The sequence below is a fragment of the Castanea sativa genome, chromosome 9, assembly GCF_040712315.1.
Source record: "Castanea sativa cultivar Marrone di Chiusa Pesio chromosome 9, ASM4071231v1".
In the NCBI taxonomy this organism is placed as follows: Eukaryota; Viridiplantae; Streptophyta; class Magnoliopsida; order Fagales; family Fagaceae; genus Castanea; species Castanea sativa.
The window spans coordinates 39,866,965-39,888,271 of NC_134021.1; the positions used below are offsets into that span (position 1 = coordinate 39,866,965).

Below are 21,307 nucleotides of genomic sequence, written 5' to 3' on the forward strand. Positions count from 1 at the left end.
AAAAGTTGAGCCAGCTTAGGTACTAGAAAAAGTATTTTCTTCCACTGATTTACATCTATTTTAAACAAATTTCAACATTATTGTTTCTAGAACCCACTAAAATTAACAATCGATGTAAAAAAGAAAAAAATATATATGTATTTAAAACATAAAAATGATGTAAAAAATATGGATAAAAAAAAATTAATAGTATGGTCACCACTTACCCTTAAATATTCATCACTTGTTTGCACATACAGGTGAAACCTTCCAAGAATTCTGGGCCATTTTCTACGAGTCCAGGTTGACTTGAAACTTGCATATCTGAACTCTGAAGCCAGTGGAGATTGAGAGGGACTAAAACGGTTATGGTCATATCAGAGAAAAATTGCAGAGTCTGGGGAGGCATATTCAAACAAGGCAAATGTTAACAAATAACAAGTGTGCTTGTTAAGGTTGGACTATGTGAGTTTCACTTAATAAATAAAAAGAATAAATAGAAAAAATATATATATATATATATATATATATATATATATATATATATATAAAACTGGCCTTATAACCTTTTTTTTTTTTTTTTTTCTCTCTATAAAGCCAGCCACACAACCTATAAAACTGTAAAAAAAAAATGACATAAAGCTAAAAAAAAAAAACCAAAAACAAAAAGCTGCTGTTAATAGGTATATCCGTTAACACGGATTTGGATCTGGTGCAATACCTAAGATATTGCACTGGGTGCAATTGCTATCAATGGCTGAGATTGATTATTGTAAAAAATAACTTTCAATCTCAACCATTAATTAAAAAAAGTTAACAAAAGTAAAAAATAAAATATAAAAAAAAATTATAAGAGAGGGGAAGGTAAATTGCACCCCGTGCAATACCTACCTTAGGTATTGCACCCAATCCTAATCCCGTTAACACAACCCTTCAAGCAAAGTCAGTGAGGTAGGCTACTGACTAAGGCATTTCTTTTTCTCTTTTTCTATTGTGATAGATTGATTTGGCATCTTCAAGCTGAGGCTAGCTTTGGGGAGAGATGTCCTTGGGCCGAATATACGAAATGGGGGGCTATCTTAATTTGCTGATGGCCTGGTGGTCAATTCCTATACAACAAAGAGCAACAGCAGCCTTCAACAGGAAACACACAAAAGAGCGTTGTTCTAACTTTTTTTATGAGACTATTCTACTCCTTACACACAAGGCCGGTTCTAGATATTTTTGGGCTTGAGAGAACTAAAATTAGGCTTTTTTTATATGTGTGTATTAATTAAATTAATATTTTTTATTACAATATATTTTATTTAAAATCTATTTTTTTCACATTTTGATATGCAAATTAACTAATTAAATTTTTGTATTCAAGTTCTTTTAACATTTCATTTCCATTATTTTCTAACTCTTTTTGGTAAATTTTTTTATTTATTTGTGATATTTTCATCTAAATTTTGTGTTGTATTTTGTTTATTATTAATAACAAATTTATTCATTAATCATTTTTTAAACTCAGTTAATGCTTTTCTCTTCTTCTTTTTTTAAGTTTTTCATATCCAGATGCATATATTCTAATAGAAATTTCAAATAAAACAATATTTGAAAATAAAATAAACACTATCTATAATATATTTATAATGACCTAGATAAAAAATAACTTTTGAGTGTAAAGTAATTCAACCTGATGTATAGAAAAAGTACCTTGTAGCTCTAACTTTACTGAACAATATAAAGAATCTAGCAATCTCAAGTTCTCAACCTGCACAAATATAAAAACGCGTGATTAAAACTCAAAAAATTAAAAGCCCAAACAGAAGTACAACTCCACCTACAACCCAGCCAAAAATTGAAAGCCCAGCCAAAACCAATCCTGTTACCTAAAAAAAAGATGTAAAAGACAAAACTTTAGCCCCAACCTAAGATAAGACACGAGTCCTGAGACTCTAGTCAACCCACAGCCACAAGTCTTATTATTAGATAAGATAAGCCTGCATCCACAAAACCAGTAAACCACGGCACCATTTGGATTCTGGATCTGTAAAGTTCAGAGCAGAGGAAAAGTCATATAGTCTATACCTAGAAAGCATAGAGTTGAGAAGGATCACTGATCAGATTGAAGGAAGCATGAGCCACGAACAAAAGATTGAAAAGTAGAACCAGTGTAGAGAAAGAATGAGAGAGGCAGAGAGCAAGAGCTAAGAGAGAGAGAGAGAGAGAGAGAGAAGATATGAGTAAATTTTAAGGATTTGAGATTTTTTATGTGTTTTGATTTGAGATTGTTAAACCAGATTTGTAATTTATTTAGTTGAATTTTGATTTGTCTAGAGGCTAAGGTTCTAAAGATGATATTTTTGAGATAATTAATTTTGTTTAAACCAAAGAATTTTTTGGAATAGCAATATTTACAAGAATATTTTAGAGTTTGCATTTGAAACTAAAATTTTTCTTTCTACTAATTTTTGGCCAAAATGGACTTTTACTCTGTTCATGGAAATATATATAAACTTACCACTGTTTCATAAATATGTAGAGAATTACCACTTTTTAGTACTCGAGTTTGGGGAAATCGAGTTCTAAATGGTACTCGAGTTTCATGAACTTGAGTACTTTGAAAAAAATAGCCGAAAAAATTTTGATGGAACGAGTTCCATGAACTTGAGTATCAAAAAAGTGGTACCTTGCTACTTATTTCTGAAATAATGGTAGATTTCCATATATTTCGCTTAAAGGTGCTACAATGCCATTTTCGCCGTAATTTTTCAAAATTTTGTGGCTCTCCTTTCACTTGGGGGCCTAAGGCAATGACTTAATTGGCCTGGTAGAAGGGCCGGCCATTTACACAAAAACACACGGAAAACTCTATTGACGGATATCATTGTGGATGAAACTTAGCTATTTTAGGTTTAAGACACATTCTTCAAGTCTATTGAGTGTACTACCTAGGTGTTCCCAAAAAGGATGGGCCGTCCTTTACTAAAAAAGCAACAAAACTAGTTGTTTTTATTAATAAAAAATAAGCTAACGTTTTTTCCATCTCATTTTTAGTAAATAAATTATCAAAAATTAAGCTATGATGAACCTCACTAGATCCTATCAAAATCTAACAGCCAAGTCTGGTGGCCTAAAAATAACAAACCCGTACACACAACACTATTGCTCGTGCATAGGAGTAAGGCCATTAAATTTTGTTTGGGATGACCAAGTTATGGTGTTAGGTTTTATTTATGCATTGGGAGCAAATTACGTTTAAAATTTTTTGATAGTATATGGTATCAACCCAAATCTTAAGAGTGGTTTTTGCATTATACTTGTTTTCTTTGGAATACAAGCCTCAACTTACCCAAATAAATATACATTCAACACATAATTAGATGAATTTATACTAAGAAAGTAAAATATAACTTCATATAAAAAATCAAATGTCATGGCTTAAGGGTAGCATTTAGTAAAAAGAGATGAAAATTTATTTATGTTTTATATATATATATATATATATATATATATATATATATATATTTTTTTTTTTTTTTTTAAGTTACTTCACCTTGGACAAGAAGAAAAAAAAGTAAAATCTAATTTTAATGTCCTTTTTTCTTTTTCTCTTTTTGATGATAGATGGACTATAGAGTGTAGGGCCATAGGCATCTTCAAGCTGAGTGTGCATGGGCTGGGCATTCTCAAGACTCGGAGAGAGATAGTCCTTAGCCTAATATACGAAATGAGGGCCAGCCTATCTTTGCTAATGGGCTGCTGGTCATTTCCTACTACAAATAGCAACAAGAGCCTTCAACTGGAAACACACAAACTAGCTATGTATAAAGGCCTAATGTAATTTTGATCCCTACATTTTGGGCCGATTTTTGATTTAATCTCTAAATTGATTTCGCTCCTAAGTCAATCCCTGATCTCAGAAAATCGTTTTTATTTTAGTCATTGCCGTCAACCCAATAGTAGAAAAATCTAAGGTAGTAAACGGAGTGCATAGGTAACATGTTAGATGCTGATATGGCAAATAAAATAATATTTAAAAAATTATTTTGCTTTTAAAAATGACAAGTCAGCATTTTAATTAATAAAAAAAAAAATTTTAAAATTAAACTGAAAAAATTCAAAATCAAAAACCAAAAAAAAAACTTTTTCAATTGTAAATATTGAGAAAACAATTTGTAGCAACTATTTCAATTTTTCTTGAACTTTCTTAAGAAACAAACATTAAGTTAACACCCCTTCTCATTCTAAGCTGGCTGTTTGTGTTTGTATCTATTTCATTTTCTTCTTTCTTTTAAGATAAACCAAGAAAACAAAAATCAAAACAAAAATAACTTAAAAAATAAATATTATTGGTGAGTGTTTGTGTATGTATCTTTCTTCTTTTCTTTTTTTTTTTTTTTCAAATCCTCTCTTTCTCTGTCTCTTGGTGTGTGTCTTTATTTTTCTTCTTTCTTTGTTCAAGCTTTTGATCCCTCTCTCTCTCTCTCTTAATCTCTGACTTTTTCTCCCTTTCTAAACCCGACTCTCTAATCTCTAGGTTTTTCTAGTTTTCTGTGGGGTGGTCGGTAATGGAGGTGGAGATCGGTGGTCGGGGTAGAGATCGGTGTGGCCATGGGTCTTGGATTATGGGTTTAATTGGAGATGGAGATGGCTAGGTTTGGTTGGAGATGGCTGGTTTTTTCTGGGTTTCAGTGGTTGGGTTGTGACCGTGGAAATTAATGTGGGTCTTGGATTTGTGTTTACATGTTTGGTTGTAGGTGAGGGTTTTTTTGGGTTTTTGTAGGGGTGGGTGATCGGTAGTGGAGGTGGAGATTGGTGTGGCCGTATTTGTGTTTCAAAGATAGAGATGTCTCGGTGAGTTTGGTTTCGGGTTTGTGGTTTTTTTAATGTGGATTTGTATGTTTATTTCTTGGATTTATTGGGTTTGATTTACTAGAGGTTTATGGGTTTAGATTTCTTGGATTTATTGGGTTTGATTTACAGGATGTTTATGAATTTGATTTCTTAGATTTATTGGGTTTGATTTATTGGATATTTATGGGTTTGATTTCTTGGATTTATTGGGTGGTTTATGAGTTTGATTTCTTGGATTTATTGGGTTTGATTTACTGGATGTTTATGGGTTTGATTTCTTGGATTTCTTGGGTTTGATCTGGGGAAGAACATGAAGCATGAAGTTCATGTCCTGGGGAAGAAAAAGGAGAACAATGTTCTTCCAAAAATAATGAAAAGCAAAAAAAAAGAAGAAGGTGTTTTTAAAAAAATTATTTCATTTTTTGTTTTTCAATTTTCTGAGATGACTTTTTTATTTATTAAAATGCTGACATGGATGCGACGTGGTATTTATTAATGTTATTTTATTGGCCGCATCAATATCTAACATGCCACCTATGCACTCCGTTTGCTACCTTAGATTTTTCTGTTACTGGGTTGATAACAGGAACCAAAATATAAAATGATTTTTTGAAATCGAGGACTGATCTAAGAGCGAAATCAATTTAGAGACCAAATCGGGAATTAGCCCAAAATGTATGGACCAAAAGTGCATTTACGCCTAACTTTTTCACTTTTTCTTTTCTTTTTGTCTCACCTATGATCTATCACTTAACTTTTTTTTCCTTTTCCTTTTTTTTTATATATATATTTTTATAGAATATATAAAGAAGCCGTAATTCAACTTTTTAGTCAAATTATTTCACCCCCTATGTATAAGACAAGTAAAAAAATTATATTGACTAATAATGTGGTGAATGAAACTTAGTACATTCTAATTTATGACATGTCCTTTAAATGTATTGAGTCCACCATTCAAATTTCCCTCTCATTTTTATTAAATAAGCAACAAAACTAGTTTCTTTTTTCAATTTAAAAAATAAACTAAATTTTATCATTCTATATTATATTTGGTGAATAAGCTATTAGAAACTAAGGTATACTTATTGAGCTTCACTGAGCCCATCAAAATTCAGCTGCCACATTAGTGGTGGCTCTAGGAATTTTTTTAAGGGTGGTCATTAAGAAACTTAAACTATACAAAATTTAATAAAAAGAGAACTTCGTACATTGACAAAACACACACACACACACACACACACACACACACATGCACACACACAAATACATAAAATCTTACAATTTCCTTCTACAAGTTTTTTTTATTTTGAAATTGTTACATGATAATTTCATTATCAATGTTGCAAGCTTTATCTCTTCAAAAGTTTAGTTAAATAAAAATTTTCTTGGATTTTTTTTATTTTATTTGTAAGGACCTAATATATTGTTAAGGAGACCAAAGTTTTAAAAAAAAAATTTGGCTACAAACTTAGTTGTAGTCACTCTCACTAAATGAATTAACATCGTTACATATTTTGAAAATCTAATTAATGAATTGTATTTTCTTTATGTTCTTAAAACACGTCAAAATTTCATGCCAATTGGATGTTATTTACCATTCAATCCATAAAATTATTTTTTATGCATAATTTTAGACTGCAAAAAAAAAAAAAAAACTTGAAATTTAAATATTTGATTGATGACATAGCTATTGATTTTTTATCTTCTTGAAATTTTGCAAGTATGGAGGATTTAAGAAGAAAATGTAATTAAATGGTGGATTTGTTAAAATTCACATTCAATAAAAAAATATTAAATACAAACTTAGTCTACAACTAAGCTTGTTGCCAAATTTTGTCCAAAATTTAATCATGTTGGGTCTAAAAAAAATTTAGGGTGGTCACAAATTTTTTTTTAAGGATAAAAAAATCATAAATTTTTAAAATTTATACATAATAATTTTTTTCCAGGTCAGGGTGGTCTGTGACCACCTTGGACTCTATGTAGAGCCGCCCCCATGCCACATACGCTTGGCTTAAAAATAGTAAACCCACGCATACAATTGTACTCCTCCGAAGTGCCCATAACCTAGCCCATAACATACTCATGCTGTAAGTTATGCATGCAATGCATTAAAACTATTAGTATTTACTATTTATGGCACGTTTGGTACGTTAAATGCAGGGCCGGCCCTAGACATTTGGGGTCTAAGGCAAAAACTAAAATAGAGCATTTTTTACACTTATTTATTAATTAAATTAATATTTATTTAATATTTTATATTATAATATATTTCATTTAAAATCTATTTTTCTTGCATTTTGAGATGTAAATTGACTAAATAATTTTTGTATTTAAGTTCTTCTAACATCTCCTTTTCAATTGATAATATAGCTAATCCACTTAATCTTTCTTTGGACATTGTCGATCTTAGATATAATTTTATTAATTTTAATTTTGAAAAACTTTTTTTTTGCAAAAGCTACTGTAACAGGTATTGTTAGTAAAATCCTATAAGCAATGCATGTATTTGGAAATGAATCCAATCTTTTTATAACATTTAGACTCAAACAACTTGGAACAAAAACAAAATACTTGTTCCGTATCTTTCGAATACACTAGCCATTTTCTATCATGCTTCTCCCCATTTGATAATATTCGAGTGTAATGAATAGTAGAAAAATGTCTAGTGTCATCAACTTTTGGAAAAATTATATCATTGTCTCTAATTGGACCTCTTTCTACTAATAAATCTCTTAATTTTATGTCAACATTTTTCCAATTATCTGGATCATAAATATTTGAAGCAATATAATTCAACATGTCATTATTATTTTCATTTTTTTCTAGTTGAACATCATTAAGGTGAACTTGTTCATTTGTGACATTTTCATCATTATTTTCATTTTCTTCTAAATTCTTTTGAAGTTCATTATCAAGATTTGTTGTATTGCAAAATTGAACATCATTTTTATCTTGCAATTGTATTATTTCATTATCTTCTTAATCTTTTTGGTGAATTTCTTGCTCATTTGTGATATTTTCATCTAAATTCTATGTTATATTTTGTTCATTACAAATAACAAATTTATCCATTGGTCCTTTTTGAGACTCAATTAATTTTTCTTCTTTTTTTCTTTTTTTAAGTTTTTCATATCCAAATGCATATTTTCTAGTAGGCATTTCTAATCAACCAATATATTTATAAAGACTAAAATAAAAATTAACTTTCAAGAGTAGAGCAAATGAGGAATAAACCTTGATTTATATAAAAAGTATTGTTGTAGTTTTACCGAATAATAACAAGTTTTTAGCAATCTTAACCTGCATAAATAAAGATTTATTTATTATATTACCAATAACTAATATATATATATATATATATATATATATATATATATATATATATATATATATATAAACACAAGATTAAAAAAAATTAAACACAACACTATACAAGCCCAGCGCCCCAGCCCAGCCAAGAGGATATCTGCCAAGATGGCATTCACAAAAAAACAAAAAACAAATCCTATCGCAACTATAACACCAACAAAAAAAAAAAAAAAAATCCAAGCTTAACAAAACAGGGAAAAAAAAAATGCAGGCTTAACAAAAAAAAAAAAAAAAACTTGAAGGCCCAAACGTGGTGAAACATCCAACCCACTGCCCAAAGAAAACTTAAGTCTTTAACAAATCTAAAGAAGAGTCTAGAGAAAGACAGAAATCCAAGTACCTCAAAAGTCAAAAGTCAAAACCCATTCAGCCATTCTTCAGTTCTGTAGAATCAAAACCCAAACGCAGTAGTGGAAAAAAAAAAAGATGAGATCAGAGGAAGCTTGGTCTAGGGCCGGCCCTGACAATGGGAGTGGAGAGAAAGAATGAGAGAAGTGGATAGCAAGAGTTGAGAGAAAAAAGCAAAGCAAGAATGAGAAAAAGAAAGGTAAAATTTTTAGAGATTTGAGGTTTTTTATTTGTTTTGGTTATTGATTGTTTTGTGGTTTATTTCTTAGACCGGATTTGTAATTTATTTTGTTGAATTTTGATTTGTCTAGAGGATAATGATGATATTTTTGAGACAATTACTTTTATTTAAACCTTTTTTTTTTGTGCTACCAATGTTTAACCAGGTATAATAGAAATTTTGTTTTTTGGTCAAAAGGATGTGCTAGATTTTTTTTTTTGATTCATCTAAAACCAAAATTTTCCCCCCTACTACCCCTTCTTTTCTAAAATTTTGGGACCTCCCTTCCACTTGGGAGTCTTAGGCAATTGCCTTATTGACCTAGTGGAAGGGCCAGTCCTAATTAAATGAGGATAACAATAGGAATGATGATCTTCATTACCATGAATAAAACATGTTGTAATGGAATAACTAAACATATTTATAAGTTTGGTTGTGAGTTATATCATTAGAATAAAACTTAAACTATTTTAGGAAATATCTTATAAATACAATTATATTATTTCTGAAAAAATAATATATATGTTTAAATTTGGGAGTGAGTTGAGTTATTTTTTTATGATTTATTATTTTCAAATTTGTTATATGCATATAGAAAGTTTGTTTATTTGACAATATATTAATTTTAGAAGTTATTAAACCTAATTTTTTTTAGAATAAAAATGATTACACCTACTAAATACTAAGGAAAAACTATTACAATTATTTTAAGGAGTAATAATTATTTCTCATTTTAAATAATATATATTCATAAAGAATAATTATTTCGTGTAATAAAAACAAAATTAAACTACAGTATAACTAAACCATAGGAATCATTATTACATTATAGTGTCTATTATCGTTTATCAAATATGCCCTTAATATATGTCAACAATAACTTCTATTTGGAAAAAAAAAAAGAGTAAATAACAAACAGCCCTCTCAATCCAAGTTTTCACGATATATTATGCTTTGGATTATACCATGGTGTATTTTTTTACAAAAAAGGGGACGGGAGCGACCATATGTGGCTTACCCCTCAGTGCATGACTTAATAGGGACACCCCCACTAGGGAATGTTGGATTGAACCATAGCTACTGTGACTGGGGTGTCACAGACCTCACTCTAGCACCCCAAGAGAGCCAGCAGATGAGACACAATGCATGCTAGGAACCCACCCCCCACATGGTACCCACCACGACTCGAACGAGGGACCTCATGCATGCACGCGGAATCTCACACCAATTGGACCACCCCTCCTGGGGCACCATGGTGTATTTTGACTTTCGACTAAGATAAGTATATACAATAATCACATTTTACATTTTAGATACACTTACAATAGAATGTTTTTGGTTACTTCATGTTACTCTTTAAAAAGTAATTCAAGCATTTTTTTTTCCCTTTTGTAAAAGTAGTTTATGTGGTGAAGTATTCCCGTTTGAGATCAGCATTTCTTTTTGTGTAGTGGTGCATGGATACAAGCCTCCACCTATCCAAAAAAGATAGATGCAACACAACATTTAATGAATTTAACACTAACAATATTAAAGTTTCCTTCATATAAAGAATTAAATGTTATAGTTTATTCACAATATTTACCAGAAGGCAAAGAAGATTAATTTATAAAAGACTTACTTACTTTACCTTGGACAATAAAAACATATTTATAATTGAAGTAATCTCACATGTGGTTTTGGCCTAAAATTACTTTGCCTACATATGGTTTAAAAAATATTACTTTAAGGTAAGCTATGCTTGTATCCTATAACTCATCTATATTAAAAACATGGGTAAACAGGTATTTTGTGTTCTAAACAAGTTACCAGAAATAAACAATTTTCAAACGGACACTAAATTTACATATTTAAAATGTGAGATACTATATTGACACATAACACAAACATTAGAGACCAAAATGATAATTAAATAATTAAACCCAAGAAAAAAAAACACTCTACAAAAGTAACAAAACTCAAGACTAAATACAAATCTTCCTTCTCTCTCTTTTTATTTAGGGTAAAATATTATTTGATCCTTAAATTAAAATTTTCTTTTCATTTTTATACGTTGTAATTTTTTTTATTAGTTTGGAGACAAAAATAAAAATGAAAAAAGAATTTTTTTTAAAAAAAATAATAATTTAAGCCTTTAAGAATAAAAAAAAAAAATTATATATTTAAATTTAAGGAAAAAACTAAAATATTTTTAATAGTGAAACAAAAAATAACTTTTCAATAGTTTAGGAATGAAAAACAATAATTTAAAGTTTATGATGACAAAATTTTAGTAAAATTTGAGAATTAAAATAGTATTTTTTTTTTCATTTTATTTATTCTTTATAGAAAGAAAGAAATAACTAATAAACTAAATACAAATCATGTCATCGCAAAAACAAAACACAAATATCAATACGACAAACGAAATCCTATCTTGGATACTACAAACTTTCCTATAGGGAGTTTGGTACTGCAATACCCAAAAAAAAAGGAAGAAAAAAAAGACCCTTTTTTTTCCTTACAACGCGGCTCTGCTTCCTCTTTCAGCAAACACACACTCACTCCCCCTATTTAAACGTGCTTGCCTCTCTCACACTTCCATTTCAAGACTACTCTCTCTCTCTCAGGTGAAACGACGTCGTTGCAATGGAGGCGTTTCCGATTCCGAGCGACACGTACAAGCTAGGTTTCATCGGAGCAGGTAAAATGGCGGAGAACATAGCCAGAGGAGTGGTCCAATCGGGCCTCATGCCTCCATCGCGTATCAGAACTTCACATTCCAACCCTATTCGCCGTGATGCCTTCGAGTCCTTCGGCGTCTCCGTCTTTTCCCGAAACGACGACGTACCGTTCATTCCTCTCTCGCTCTCTCTATATACAGAGCCTTAAGAATTTCATTCTGAGTGTTAATTTCATTTTTGGTTATGGTGACAGGTGATTGAAGAAAGTGATGTGCTTATTTTCGCTGTCAAACCTCAAGCCGGTAATACTTTTTTTTTTACTATTAGTTTTTTGAATTTGGATTTCTAGTGGTATGATTTTATGGTGAATTTTTAGGGGTTAGAGAAATTTGGAATTAAAACGAATTGAACAATGTGAAAGTTTTGATTTTTGTGCTTTTTTTCTTTTTTGGGACACTCACAGTTTTTTGGTTTTCTAGAATTTGAATTTAAGGTATTATGATTTTAATATGCTGATTTTAGTGGGGGTTTAATAAATTTGGAATCAAAACGAAGAGAACAATGAGAACATTTTGGATTTTTCTGTTTTTGTATTTTAATTGATTAGTTTTTATTTTTGTTTTGTTTTTTTTTTATAAATTTAAAATTTTAGTACAATGCATGGAAATTGAAGTGCAAAAGACATTAGTGAAGAATGTTGAAGTTGGGCCATTTTGAATTTTGTTTTTTGCTTCTTTAATTGTTAAATTACATAGTTACTGAGTAAATTTTTGAACTGGTGAGGCCACAATTTTACCCTCGGGCCTTGTTTATACAGGAGAAGAAGTGTCATTTGAGTTAGAGCTTGTTGGATTTTTATTTTTAAGGTAGATATAATATGAATGCTGAAGAATATTCAATGATGAGGTATTATTGTGAAAATAATGGTCCTCATGATTGTTTATGATATATATACTTTCTGGTAGTAGAGTGTTTGCTATTTTAGTTAAAATCAAACCACTTTTACACATATATGGATGATAAACTTCTAAGACGCTGTTGTTGTTGTTGTGAGTTTCTTTGTTGTATATAAATTTCACCTTTTTCTGTTGTTGCAGTAAAAAAAGTCGTCTCACAAGTGAAGCCATTGCTTTCAAAAAAGAAGCTTCTGGTTTCAGTTGCTGCTGGAATCAAATTGAAAGATCTGGAGGTTTGTGAAATAGAATGCTTTTTTACTCTATTCAAAATTCAGGTTTTGGACTTTTTGAGTCTCAATATTCAAAGCTGTATGTGGGTGTCATTATATATTATTTACACTTTACAGGAAGAGCAAAAATAGAAATAGTCATTTTATCACTGTGGGTTTGCATTTGTAATCAACATCTGCAGTCAGTTTATGTACCGGAATACTATTTTGATAGGTCACAACACAAACCTTATGGCCTTTTAAGAGAGTCTCTGCCTCCTACTGGGGTACTACTTTGATAGGCTGCAACACAAACCTTATGACCTAGCAACCAGTTTCAACAGCTTTTGGTTTACAGATTAGCTTAGATGAATAAACTCAAATGAATAACAAGGCTGTATTTATAAACCAATTTTTTTTTTATTTTTTTAGTTTCAAACGTCTCTGTACACTAATACTTCTAGCTTTTAGAACACATTCTTTTTGCCTTTCATTGTGCAACGTCATATGTGCCCTTTGCTTCATACCTCTGGGCACTTTTATAATTTTTTTTGTTTTTAATAAATGCATGTGTTTCTGTTTTTTTTAATATAGTATTGAGTTCTTGATTTTCAAGCTCTACATATTTCATTGAAGCAATCACTTTCATTCAGGAATGGGCTGGTCAAAGCCGATTTATTAGGGTAATGCCAAATACTCCTTCAGCTGTAGGCGAGGCAGCAAGTGGTATCACTTTTTCCCTGATATATATTTTTTAATATTTAATTTTTAGCATCCTCATCATGCAAAATTTATCGTGTTAACTCATACTCATTTTTTATACTAAGTTGTAAATTATATTTTTTATTGGATTTTCTTTAAGGCTACTCAACACCCTATGCATAGCAAGTTTGCAGGGCCGAAGTGTTTTCCTCTGTTCTGTAATCATCATTCCTTTAGATTTAAAGCTAGAATTTTTCTCCAGTAAATCATAATACAAAGAACCAGCAATGGCTTTTGTGAGGGACCCAATATGACAATGTGGGAAGTGTGAGTATAGTCACTTGTTCCCAATTCTTCTCTGTTTTGCTGGCTGATGCATATTCGCAGCTGTGTAATCACAAATACACCTAGCTGTGTATGGATTTTGTCAGAACCCAAAGATGAGAGCTGAAAATCACTGAAGCTGATTATGATGGGTGCATTTGTTAATACCTGTTGTTAAAAGCTTTCTTGCTATTAGGGGGTTTAGATATTGTACTCATTCTTAGCCAGTCAAAAACTGCAAATATTTTCCAGTTTTCTTCCTTTGTGCTTACTTGTGTGTGGTCTTAGTAACAGAACAACTAATTCTTCATATGTTAAGTGGAAAAACTTAAAAAGAAAGAAGAAAAAAAATATATAGTTTCTCATTTTTTTTTTAGGGAAAGGGTAATTACAGTGAAACAGTTGGTTTGTTGACATTATCTTATAAAGAGATTGAAAGTTTGATGGGGTAATGGTCATAGGAAACCTTCATTTTCCTTTGTCAGATGTATCTTTCTACAATTCTACTCTTCAAGTCTTGTAGCTCTTGTTTGTGTTACCTTCTTTACCTAAATGTCAAAAACTAATAGTTTCATCAAAATGGTGAAGTTCTCTAATTTTATTGCATTTGATAGTTATGAGCTTGGGAGGATCTGCAACAGAAGAAGATGCAGACATAATAGCTAAATTATTTGGATCAGTTGGCAAGATATGGAGAGGTGATGAGAAATTGTTTGATGCAGTCACTGGTCTGAGGTATTTGGCATCTGTCAATATAGAATAGTACTGTTTAATACCATAGCACAGAAAACATATCTCAGATGGTTTTGAGTATTTGATCTTAAAAGGTTCTTGAAGTAAGAAAAAATACTTGTGAACTTGCGATTATGCATTTGTGTTTGAAGGGATGGAGCTTTGCTCAAACTGCAATTCTTTTAACAAACCATCTTTTTTATTGAATGTGCTCAGTGGCAGTGGCCCAGCATACATATATTTAGCGATAGAAGCTTTGGCTGATGGAGGAGTGGCTGCAGGTCTACCACGAGAACTTGCTCTAGGTCTAGCTTCTCAAACTGTAAGTGCTTTTATACCAGATGTTAATTATTTTTTGATTAGTCATGTAATTTCACTATGCTTTTACAGGAACTAATTATTTGATCTCTTGTCAGATGCTTAGAGCTTATCCCATCCTTCCAAAACTTTTAAATCATTAAATAATAGAGCTTCTGATCTAAATGTTTTAGTAATTGTGACAACTCTTTACTGGAAGTCAACAGTTATGATATATGATTTTCTTAGAGCACATGCTATTTTCAGTCTGCCAGAACTAAAACTTGTATTATAGGCTGCAGAAGAAAAAAAAAATCATTAGCATATAACTATTGAAATGACAGACCATTTTCAAATTAATATTTGGATGTCAAAGTTGTTGAAATACTACCTAGGCTTATAGTTGTAAGCATTAGTTTTCTAAATTGGTGGACTGAACTACAATTTGGAATGGGTGATACTGGTTGCTATCATGCAAAATACATGACATTTGTGAAGAATGCATTATAAGCCCTCAAGAAGTTTTGCAAACTCATAAAGTTGAGAAAAAAGATATGTTGGAATAGTATTTTAAAATATAAGGCATATTCTTAAATTTGGGACTAGAATTATAGCTTACTTATGCTCACAAGTGCCTTACATGTGTTATGCAGCTTATGCTTTTACTAATGTTCATCACATAGTTGCGTTATACTAAGGGTCTGTTTGGGCACAACTTATTTAGCTTTTTGCTAAAAGTGTCTTAAAACATAATTGTACCTTGAAAGAATTTGAAAAAAATTAGAGAAAAAGAAAAAGAAAAAAAAAAAAATGGAGCACCTTAACTATAGGATGAGTTGCAACATCTCCTTTAAAAATGGAGTAAATAATCCCTTGATATTAAAAATAATAGGAAATAGCCCCCAAGCATTTGAAATTACTATTAAATTTGGACAAGTCAATTGTGCCTGCAAGTTATATGACTGGGGACCCTTCAAATGAGCTGAAAATATTACAAGTTGTGATGTTGCCTGTGAAATGTCCCGCAAAATTAGACCTTTACTCCTACTCCCTTTCTCTATGCATCAGAAATAGTTCCATTGTTATTGGAATATCGTTTTATAGTTTCAATTTGATTGCTTTCACTCCTTTGGCTGCAATAATTCTGTCAAGATCTTTGTAGTTGTTCACTATAATCTCATCAAGTCTGCCAAGTGCCAACCCACAAGCTACGCCATTGTAACTTTACCAATCTCCTTGGCTACCACTCCAAGCTTGACCTGACCCACTGTAAATCACTCATTTGCTCCTTTACTGCTGAAAGTACCAATTTGTCATTTTTGCTGCTGCTGGAATGATGGCATCCATGGCAAGAACAGCACCTTGCAAATTCATTTAAATTGACCTCTAGATCCAAATTAATGTCGTTGATTCCTTCTCCTTTGTTGTTCAAAATTATTCATCATCGTACTGAATCATCACAAAATCCACCATGGAGGGGCATAATAGGGGAACATATGAGGATGTAGATGGTTAGGAAGACCAGCTGCTTGCTTCTTTTAGTGGTCTTTTTGACTGGTCTTGGGCATGGGGACTCACATCTAGTGACTCCCTCCATCGGTTCATTAGTTCTCTTCTCTCTTGTATTTAAGTTTTTTTTTTTTTTCCTTGCTTTTATCTTTTTCTTCCTTGTACTTTTTGATTTCTTTGTGCTCTTTTGCATAAAGAAGCTTTATTTATACATATTTTTCTTACCTATCTAAAAAGATAAAATCATTGTTGACCGACTTCCTCTGTTCTTTTTGGGTGATCCCCCTCTAGAATTAGATTGCCCAACTTTCTTTCCTTGGGATTTATTCAGTTTGTTGGAAACAGAACCCTGTCTTTGGGATCTACACTTTGTTGTTGATAGTGTTGAGAGTTGAGCGGAGAGAGGAGGGACACAGCCTTGAAATTACTTTGCAATGACTAAATTGTAATTTTTTTTGTAACTTTTCAATCAGTGGTGGGCTATAGAAGTGTCTTGCATGGCTTAAGAAAACTTATAGATAATGGGAAGGACTTATTTATCATTTGCTTGATTTAAAAGGGGGGGTGTTTGGTCAATCACTCAGTTTTAAAGTTTAAGGGAACATTGCAACTTTCATGGTTTGGGTGGAAAATTGCGGTTTACCCAAAGAATTGTTGACTTAAAAACAACATTCCTTGGAATAGAAAACAGTAAAAAGTTACCTAATTATGGCAAGTAAAAACGTATATATTATACCATCACTTTTCCAATTTTTAAACAAAATGTAGGGAAATATATTCCAACTTTAGAATTCTCAGATCCTGTTGAAGTAATGTTTGGTTGTTCAAATATCCATAACAAATGGTTTTGTTTTATCAAAGCTCACCTGGTGCTGTGTAACTTCCCAATAGAAAAATTTACTTCTATGTTCATTTATTTATGGGGGGATGGAATGATGGGATGAAGGTCCAAAGTAGTTTTAAGTAGATTTGCTACCTTTTCACTTTATCCTCTATATCCTCCACACTTTTAGCAGGGTGTTCTTTGCTCATGGGGGGAAGTGAATTGTGTTTCTTTTGCAGGTACTGGGTGCAGCATCTATGGCCACCAAAACTGGGAAGCATCCAGGTCAGCTCAAAGACGAAGTTACATCACCTGGGGGGACTACTATTGCTGGTATTCATGAGTTGGAAAAAGGTGGATTCCGTGGAACTTTGATGAATGCGGTTATTGCTGCAGCTAATCGCAGTCGAGAACTTTCCCAAAACTAGTCATATCATCTTCTTTTCCAATTTTGGTAATGCTGTTATGCAATGGAGTCTGCAATTTATTTTAACTAAATTATTTTTTAGAATATTTGAATTGGTTGGCTCATGGCCTCTCCTTTTGTAGTTAATGGATGTATGCATTTTTTTGGCTTGCTAGTTGTCACACTCAGTTTTAGTACCTATGAAAGGGGGAATTATTTATTTTGTATAATAAGAAACCATTATACTAATTCACAATAAAAAATCTTACTTTTTGCATGACTAAAAAAAGAAAAAGAAAAATGGAACATGGCCTACTGTTGGATGGAAATAGTTCCGTTCCTTTTCTCCTTTCTAGTGTCTACTTTCTTTAAGGAGCTGCTTCAAACAACAGGGTGCTTGGTAGTAAAAATGAGAGAATGATCTTGGCATTTAAAATGAGAGAATGATACGTTAGAAAATTGAAAAGAACTAAACAAGTGATGCAATACAGTTTAAGGAGCATTTGGATCACCAAGATCCTTAATCTGGGCTCAAATAAAATTCTGGCGAAAAATGGAGAATACTTAGGGTCCGTTTGGATAAAACTTATTGTTGAAAACTGAAAACACTGTAGCGAAATAATTTTTAAATGTGTGAATAGTATTGTGGGATTCATTTTTAATATATATATATATATATATATATATATTTGAATAGAGTGCTTGTGGGTCTCATGAATAGTGCAGCTACAGTGCGTGAACAGTGAAATTGGTCTCCTGCACAATGAAATAACGTGCATGAACAATACCAGTTACTGTTCATGCACGTTGAAAAAAAAAAAAAAAAAGAACGACAAAATGCAGAATCTGCAAAACGTGGCAACAATAATCTGTATCCAAACCGCACCTAATTGAGACACTATTGGGCTAGCGAGCTTATCTAATTTTATTAGGGTATTTTTGTTTTGTCTAAAACCAATTTGTTTGTATGAGGATTCTTTTCTTAACAAGGATCACTATTCTAGATCAGGTACCCAAGCCATCTTGGGAATTTTGAGCTGGGTTTACACTTAACATCCTATTTAACGAGTGTCCTCTACTTTTTTTTTTTCTTTCTTCACAGAAGAAAAAAGATAGGAAAGTACAAAAATGCTGAATTATAAGCAACGTTGTTTATTAAAATGCTGCATCTTTGTGTCAATAGTATCAAGCAATGCCAAGCTTGATATGTCATTAAAGTTTATTGTACGTATTCCCCGTGTAGAAGCCACCTCTTTTTAACAATTAATTGTAGTGTAGAAGCCACCTCTTTTTAACAATTTTGTAGTATTACAAAATCTAGACCTGACCATAACGAAGGAAGCTTTTAATGGAAAACGAGTCTGAAATGCTGAATATTGTAGTCCAAAATCCTGGAGATTCATCTTCTGGTAGTACTGATGAGTGGTTGAATTCCATAATGAACGATGGCTGCAGCTCTGTAATCAACCAAAGGGCAAGACCCAAGATACAGAAGGTCCCAGAAATGCTTCGTGAGATTAAATTAAACGAGAAATGCTATGATCCCTTGGTGGTTTCCATTGGTCCTTACCATCATGGCTCACCTGGGCTCCAGCTGGTGGAGAAGCACAAAATTCCAATGACACGGCAGTATGTCGTGGAGAGTGGAAAAGGTATTGACGTTGTATACAGCAAGGTAGTTGAGGTGGCTGGCAATGCAAGAAAATGCTATGCTGAGGGATCAACACAAGTGTTTGACGATGAGGCATTTGCTCGAATGATGTTTCTGGATGGTTGCTTCATTCTGCAATTCATGTACTGCATTGCAAAAAACAACCCTGGAGATATGGGGATGAAGAGTCACACTATAGCATTCGTGCGTCGGGACATGTTCTTGCTAGAGAACCAACTCCCTTTTCTAGTCCTCAAGGCATTGATGAGCTTGAGGTTCAAAGAAGATGAACAGAAGGATATCATTAACATTTTCATCGGGCATACTGGGGCACTTCCTCCTCTTGGCAATACTTGTCAGGAAAAGCTTAGTAGGTTTATTCCTACAAACATTTGGGGACGAGAAGTGCCCCAGTCAAAGCCACAAAAGGATGAAGGTGATCCTATTCATCTTCTTGAACTCGTTCGTGCAAAACTCATCGATGTCTCGAATAATCTAGAAAGTGGACCTCATTCAAGCAGTGACTGGTACTCCTATCGTTCAGCCAAGGAGCTTAGGGCAGTAGGAGTACACTTCAAGCCTGGTAAGACTCATCTCTATACAGATGTGACGTTTAAACCGTCCTTCTTTAGTGGAAAACTCACACTTCCTCCAATCACGGTAGATGACTCTACCAAGTCTATGCTACTAAACTTGGTAGCATATGAAACATGCCCTGATGCCCCTGATGATTTTGGGGTCACTTCTTATATTTGCTTCATGGATTCACTCATTGATCATGCGGAAGACGTTATGGTGCTGCGATCCAAGGGCATACTACTAAATTTTCTAGGCAGCGACCAAGAGGTGGCAGACCTCTTCAATGAAATAGGCAAGGATTTGGTGCCCAATCCTTATGCTTATGCTGATGTTAAGTGGCGCATTAAAAGACATTGTAGGAACAAACTCAAGATATGGATGGCGGAGTGGTTGCATACGCATTTTAGTAGCCCTTGGACCATTCTCGCATTCATTGCAGCAAGTTTTGCCATTTCCCTTAGTGTTATCCAGACTTACTACGCAGCAAACCCACTCAAAAGTTGAGAGAGGCAATCATGGTATATTACTTTCCATGTACCACTGGGGGAATGTCTCGGTGAGTGATTTCTTTGTATATAATTGCCCATTTTTCTTAGCAAGGTCAACACAATTGTCATTTAACAATCAGTAGATTGTTCGCATAAGTCTTGCCATGTGAACACGAATAAAAAGAACATGGCTTGGGCATCATGAGTTTGAAATTATGTGTTTATTTGTCCGTAACCTATGTAATGCCCAAATACCTCTTTAAGTGGGGCGAAATAACGAAGATAACTTGTCATTGGGAGAGATTTTTGTGGTGTGTAGTTAATTTAATAACGATTTGATGAATATGTGATGTTCCAAAAAAAAAAAAAACGTTTTTCACTACTAATTGCATGCACACGATAATATTTATTAATTCAAAGAAAAATGGTGAAAATTGATTAATTAAACAATGAATTGATTGATTTGATACGGTGGGAATTAAATTGTTGAGATCAACAACAAGAAGTCAGAAAAATAGCCAAAATTCTGAGGGAATCAAATTACTATTGAAATGAAAAGTTGACAACCCGAAAAAGAAGAGAATATGGGAGAATCTAGACCAATTGCTAATCGACACTTGGACCTTGCACCCTACATTTTTTCTTTAGAAAATCTGATTTGTGTTGTGTCCCATATTGCCTAGAGACTCATCTTTGACTCCTGGCATTCAGTATAAATACCCTCTCTAGCATCTAGTCAGAGCACACTAGATTTCAAATGCAAACTCTCTGATCTTTGTACCTACTCTCTAGAGTTAGTAGTCGGAAGGTTCATTTGGTGTTTTGGTCCTTTTGGTTTCAATTCATTAGAAGGGGTAGCTCAATCCTCTTGGTTTCAAGCTATCAACTTCATATATATTAATGAATCCCCCTCTAAAGAAGATTTATTTCTTGCTTGGAGTGCTAGTGCATGCAGATAAGGTTTCTAAAAATTTCTTTTTTTCTTTTTAATTATGCCATAGTTTTTTTTTTAATTTTTTTTATTCAAGTATGTTTCATTTTCAAGTTTTTCACATGTTCTTGATTGTTAGCATGTTAGATTTAGGTTGTTCTTTTTTTTTTTTGTGTGCATGTTTTAGGATTTCAATTCAATAACATTTTCATATGCTCTTAGATGAGGGTTTAATATCACGTCACACACACACCATGTCTTTCAATTTCATTCTTT

At 32.4% G+C, this 21,307-nt stretch overlaps 2 protein-coding genes across 2 annotated transcripts; both read left to right on the forward strand.

Moving 5' to 3' along the window:
* Positions 1-11,224: 11,224 nt before the first annotated feature.
* LOC142611113 (pyrroline-5-carboxylate reductase) lies at positions 11,225-17,503 on the forward strand. The gene is made up of 7 exons (XM_075783146.1): positions 11,225-11,587; positions 11,678-11,726; positions 12,522-12,613; positions 13,243-13,315; positions 14,230-14,350; positions 14,564-14,669; positions 17,216-17,503. The coding sequence occupies exons 1-7, from the start codon at positions 11,390-11,392 to the stop codon at positions 17,402-17,404; spliced, it is 828 nt and encodes a 275-aa protein (XP_075639261.1). The 5' UTR covers positions 11,225-11,389; the 3' UTR covers positions 17,405-17,503.
* Positions 17,504-18,730: 1,227 nt separating this feature from the next.
* On the forward strand, positions 18,731-20,390 carry LOC142609575 (UPF0481 protein At3g47200-like). The gene has a single exon (XM_075781188.1). The coding sequence runs from the start codon at positions 18,731-18,733 to the stop codon at positions 20,114-20,116; it is 1,386 nt and encodes a 461-aa protein (XP_075637303.1). The 3' UTR covers positions 20,117-20,390.
* The last annotated feature ends 917 nt before the right edge of the window (positions 20,391-21,307 follow it).

Bases quoted from the DNA above. Each gene is read 5' to 3' on its own strand.
- LOC142611113 (XM_075783146.1), top strand. From the start codon at position 11,390: ATGGAGGCGTTTCCGATTCCGAGCGACACGTACAAGCTAGGTTTCATC. The intron at 11,588-11,677 runs GTACCGTTCATT...TTATGGTGACAG, and splicing joins TCTTTTCCCGAAACGACGAC to GTGATTGAAGAAAGTGATGT. The intron at 12,614-13,242 runs GTTTGTGAAATA...ACTTTCATTCAG, and splicing joins TCAAATTGAAAGATCTGGAG to GAATGGGCTGGTCAAAGCCG.
- LOC142609575 (XM_075781188.1), top strand. From the start codon at position 18,731: ATGGAAAACGAGTCTGAAATGCTGAATATTGTAGTCCAAAATCCTGGA.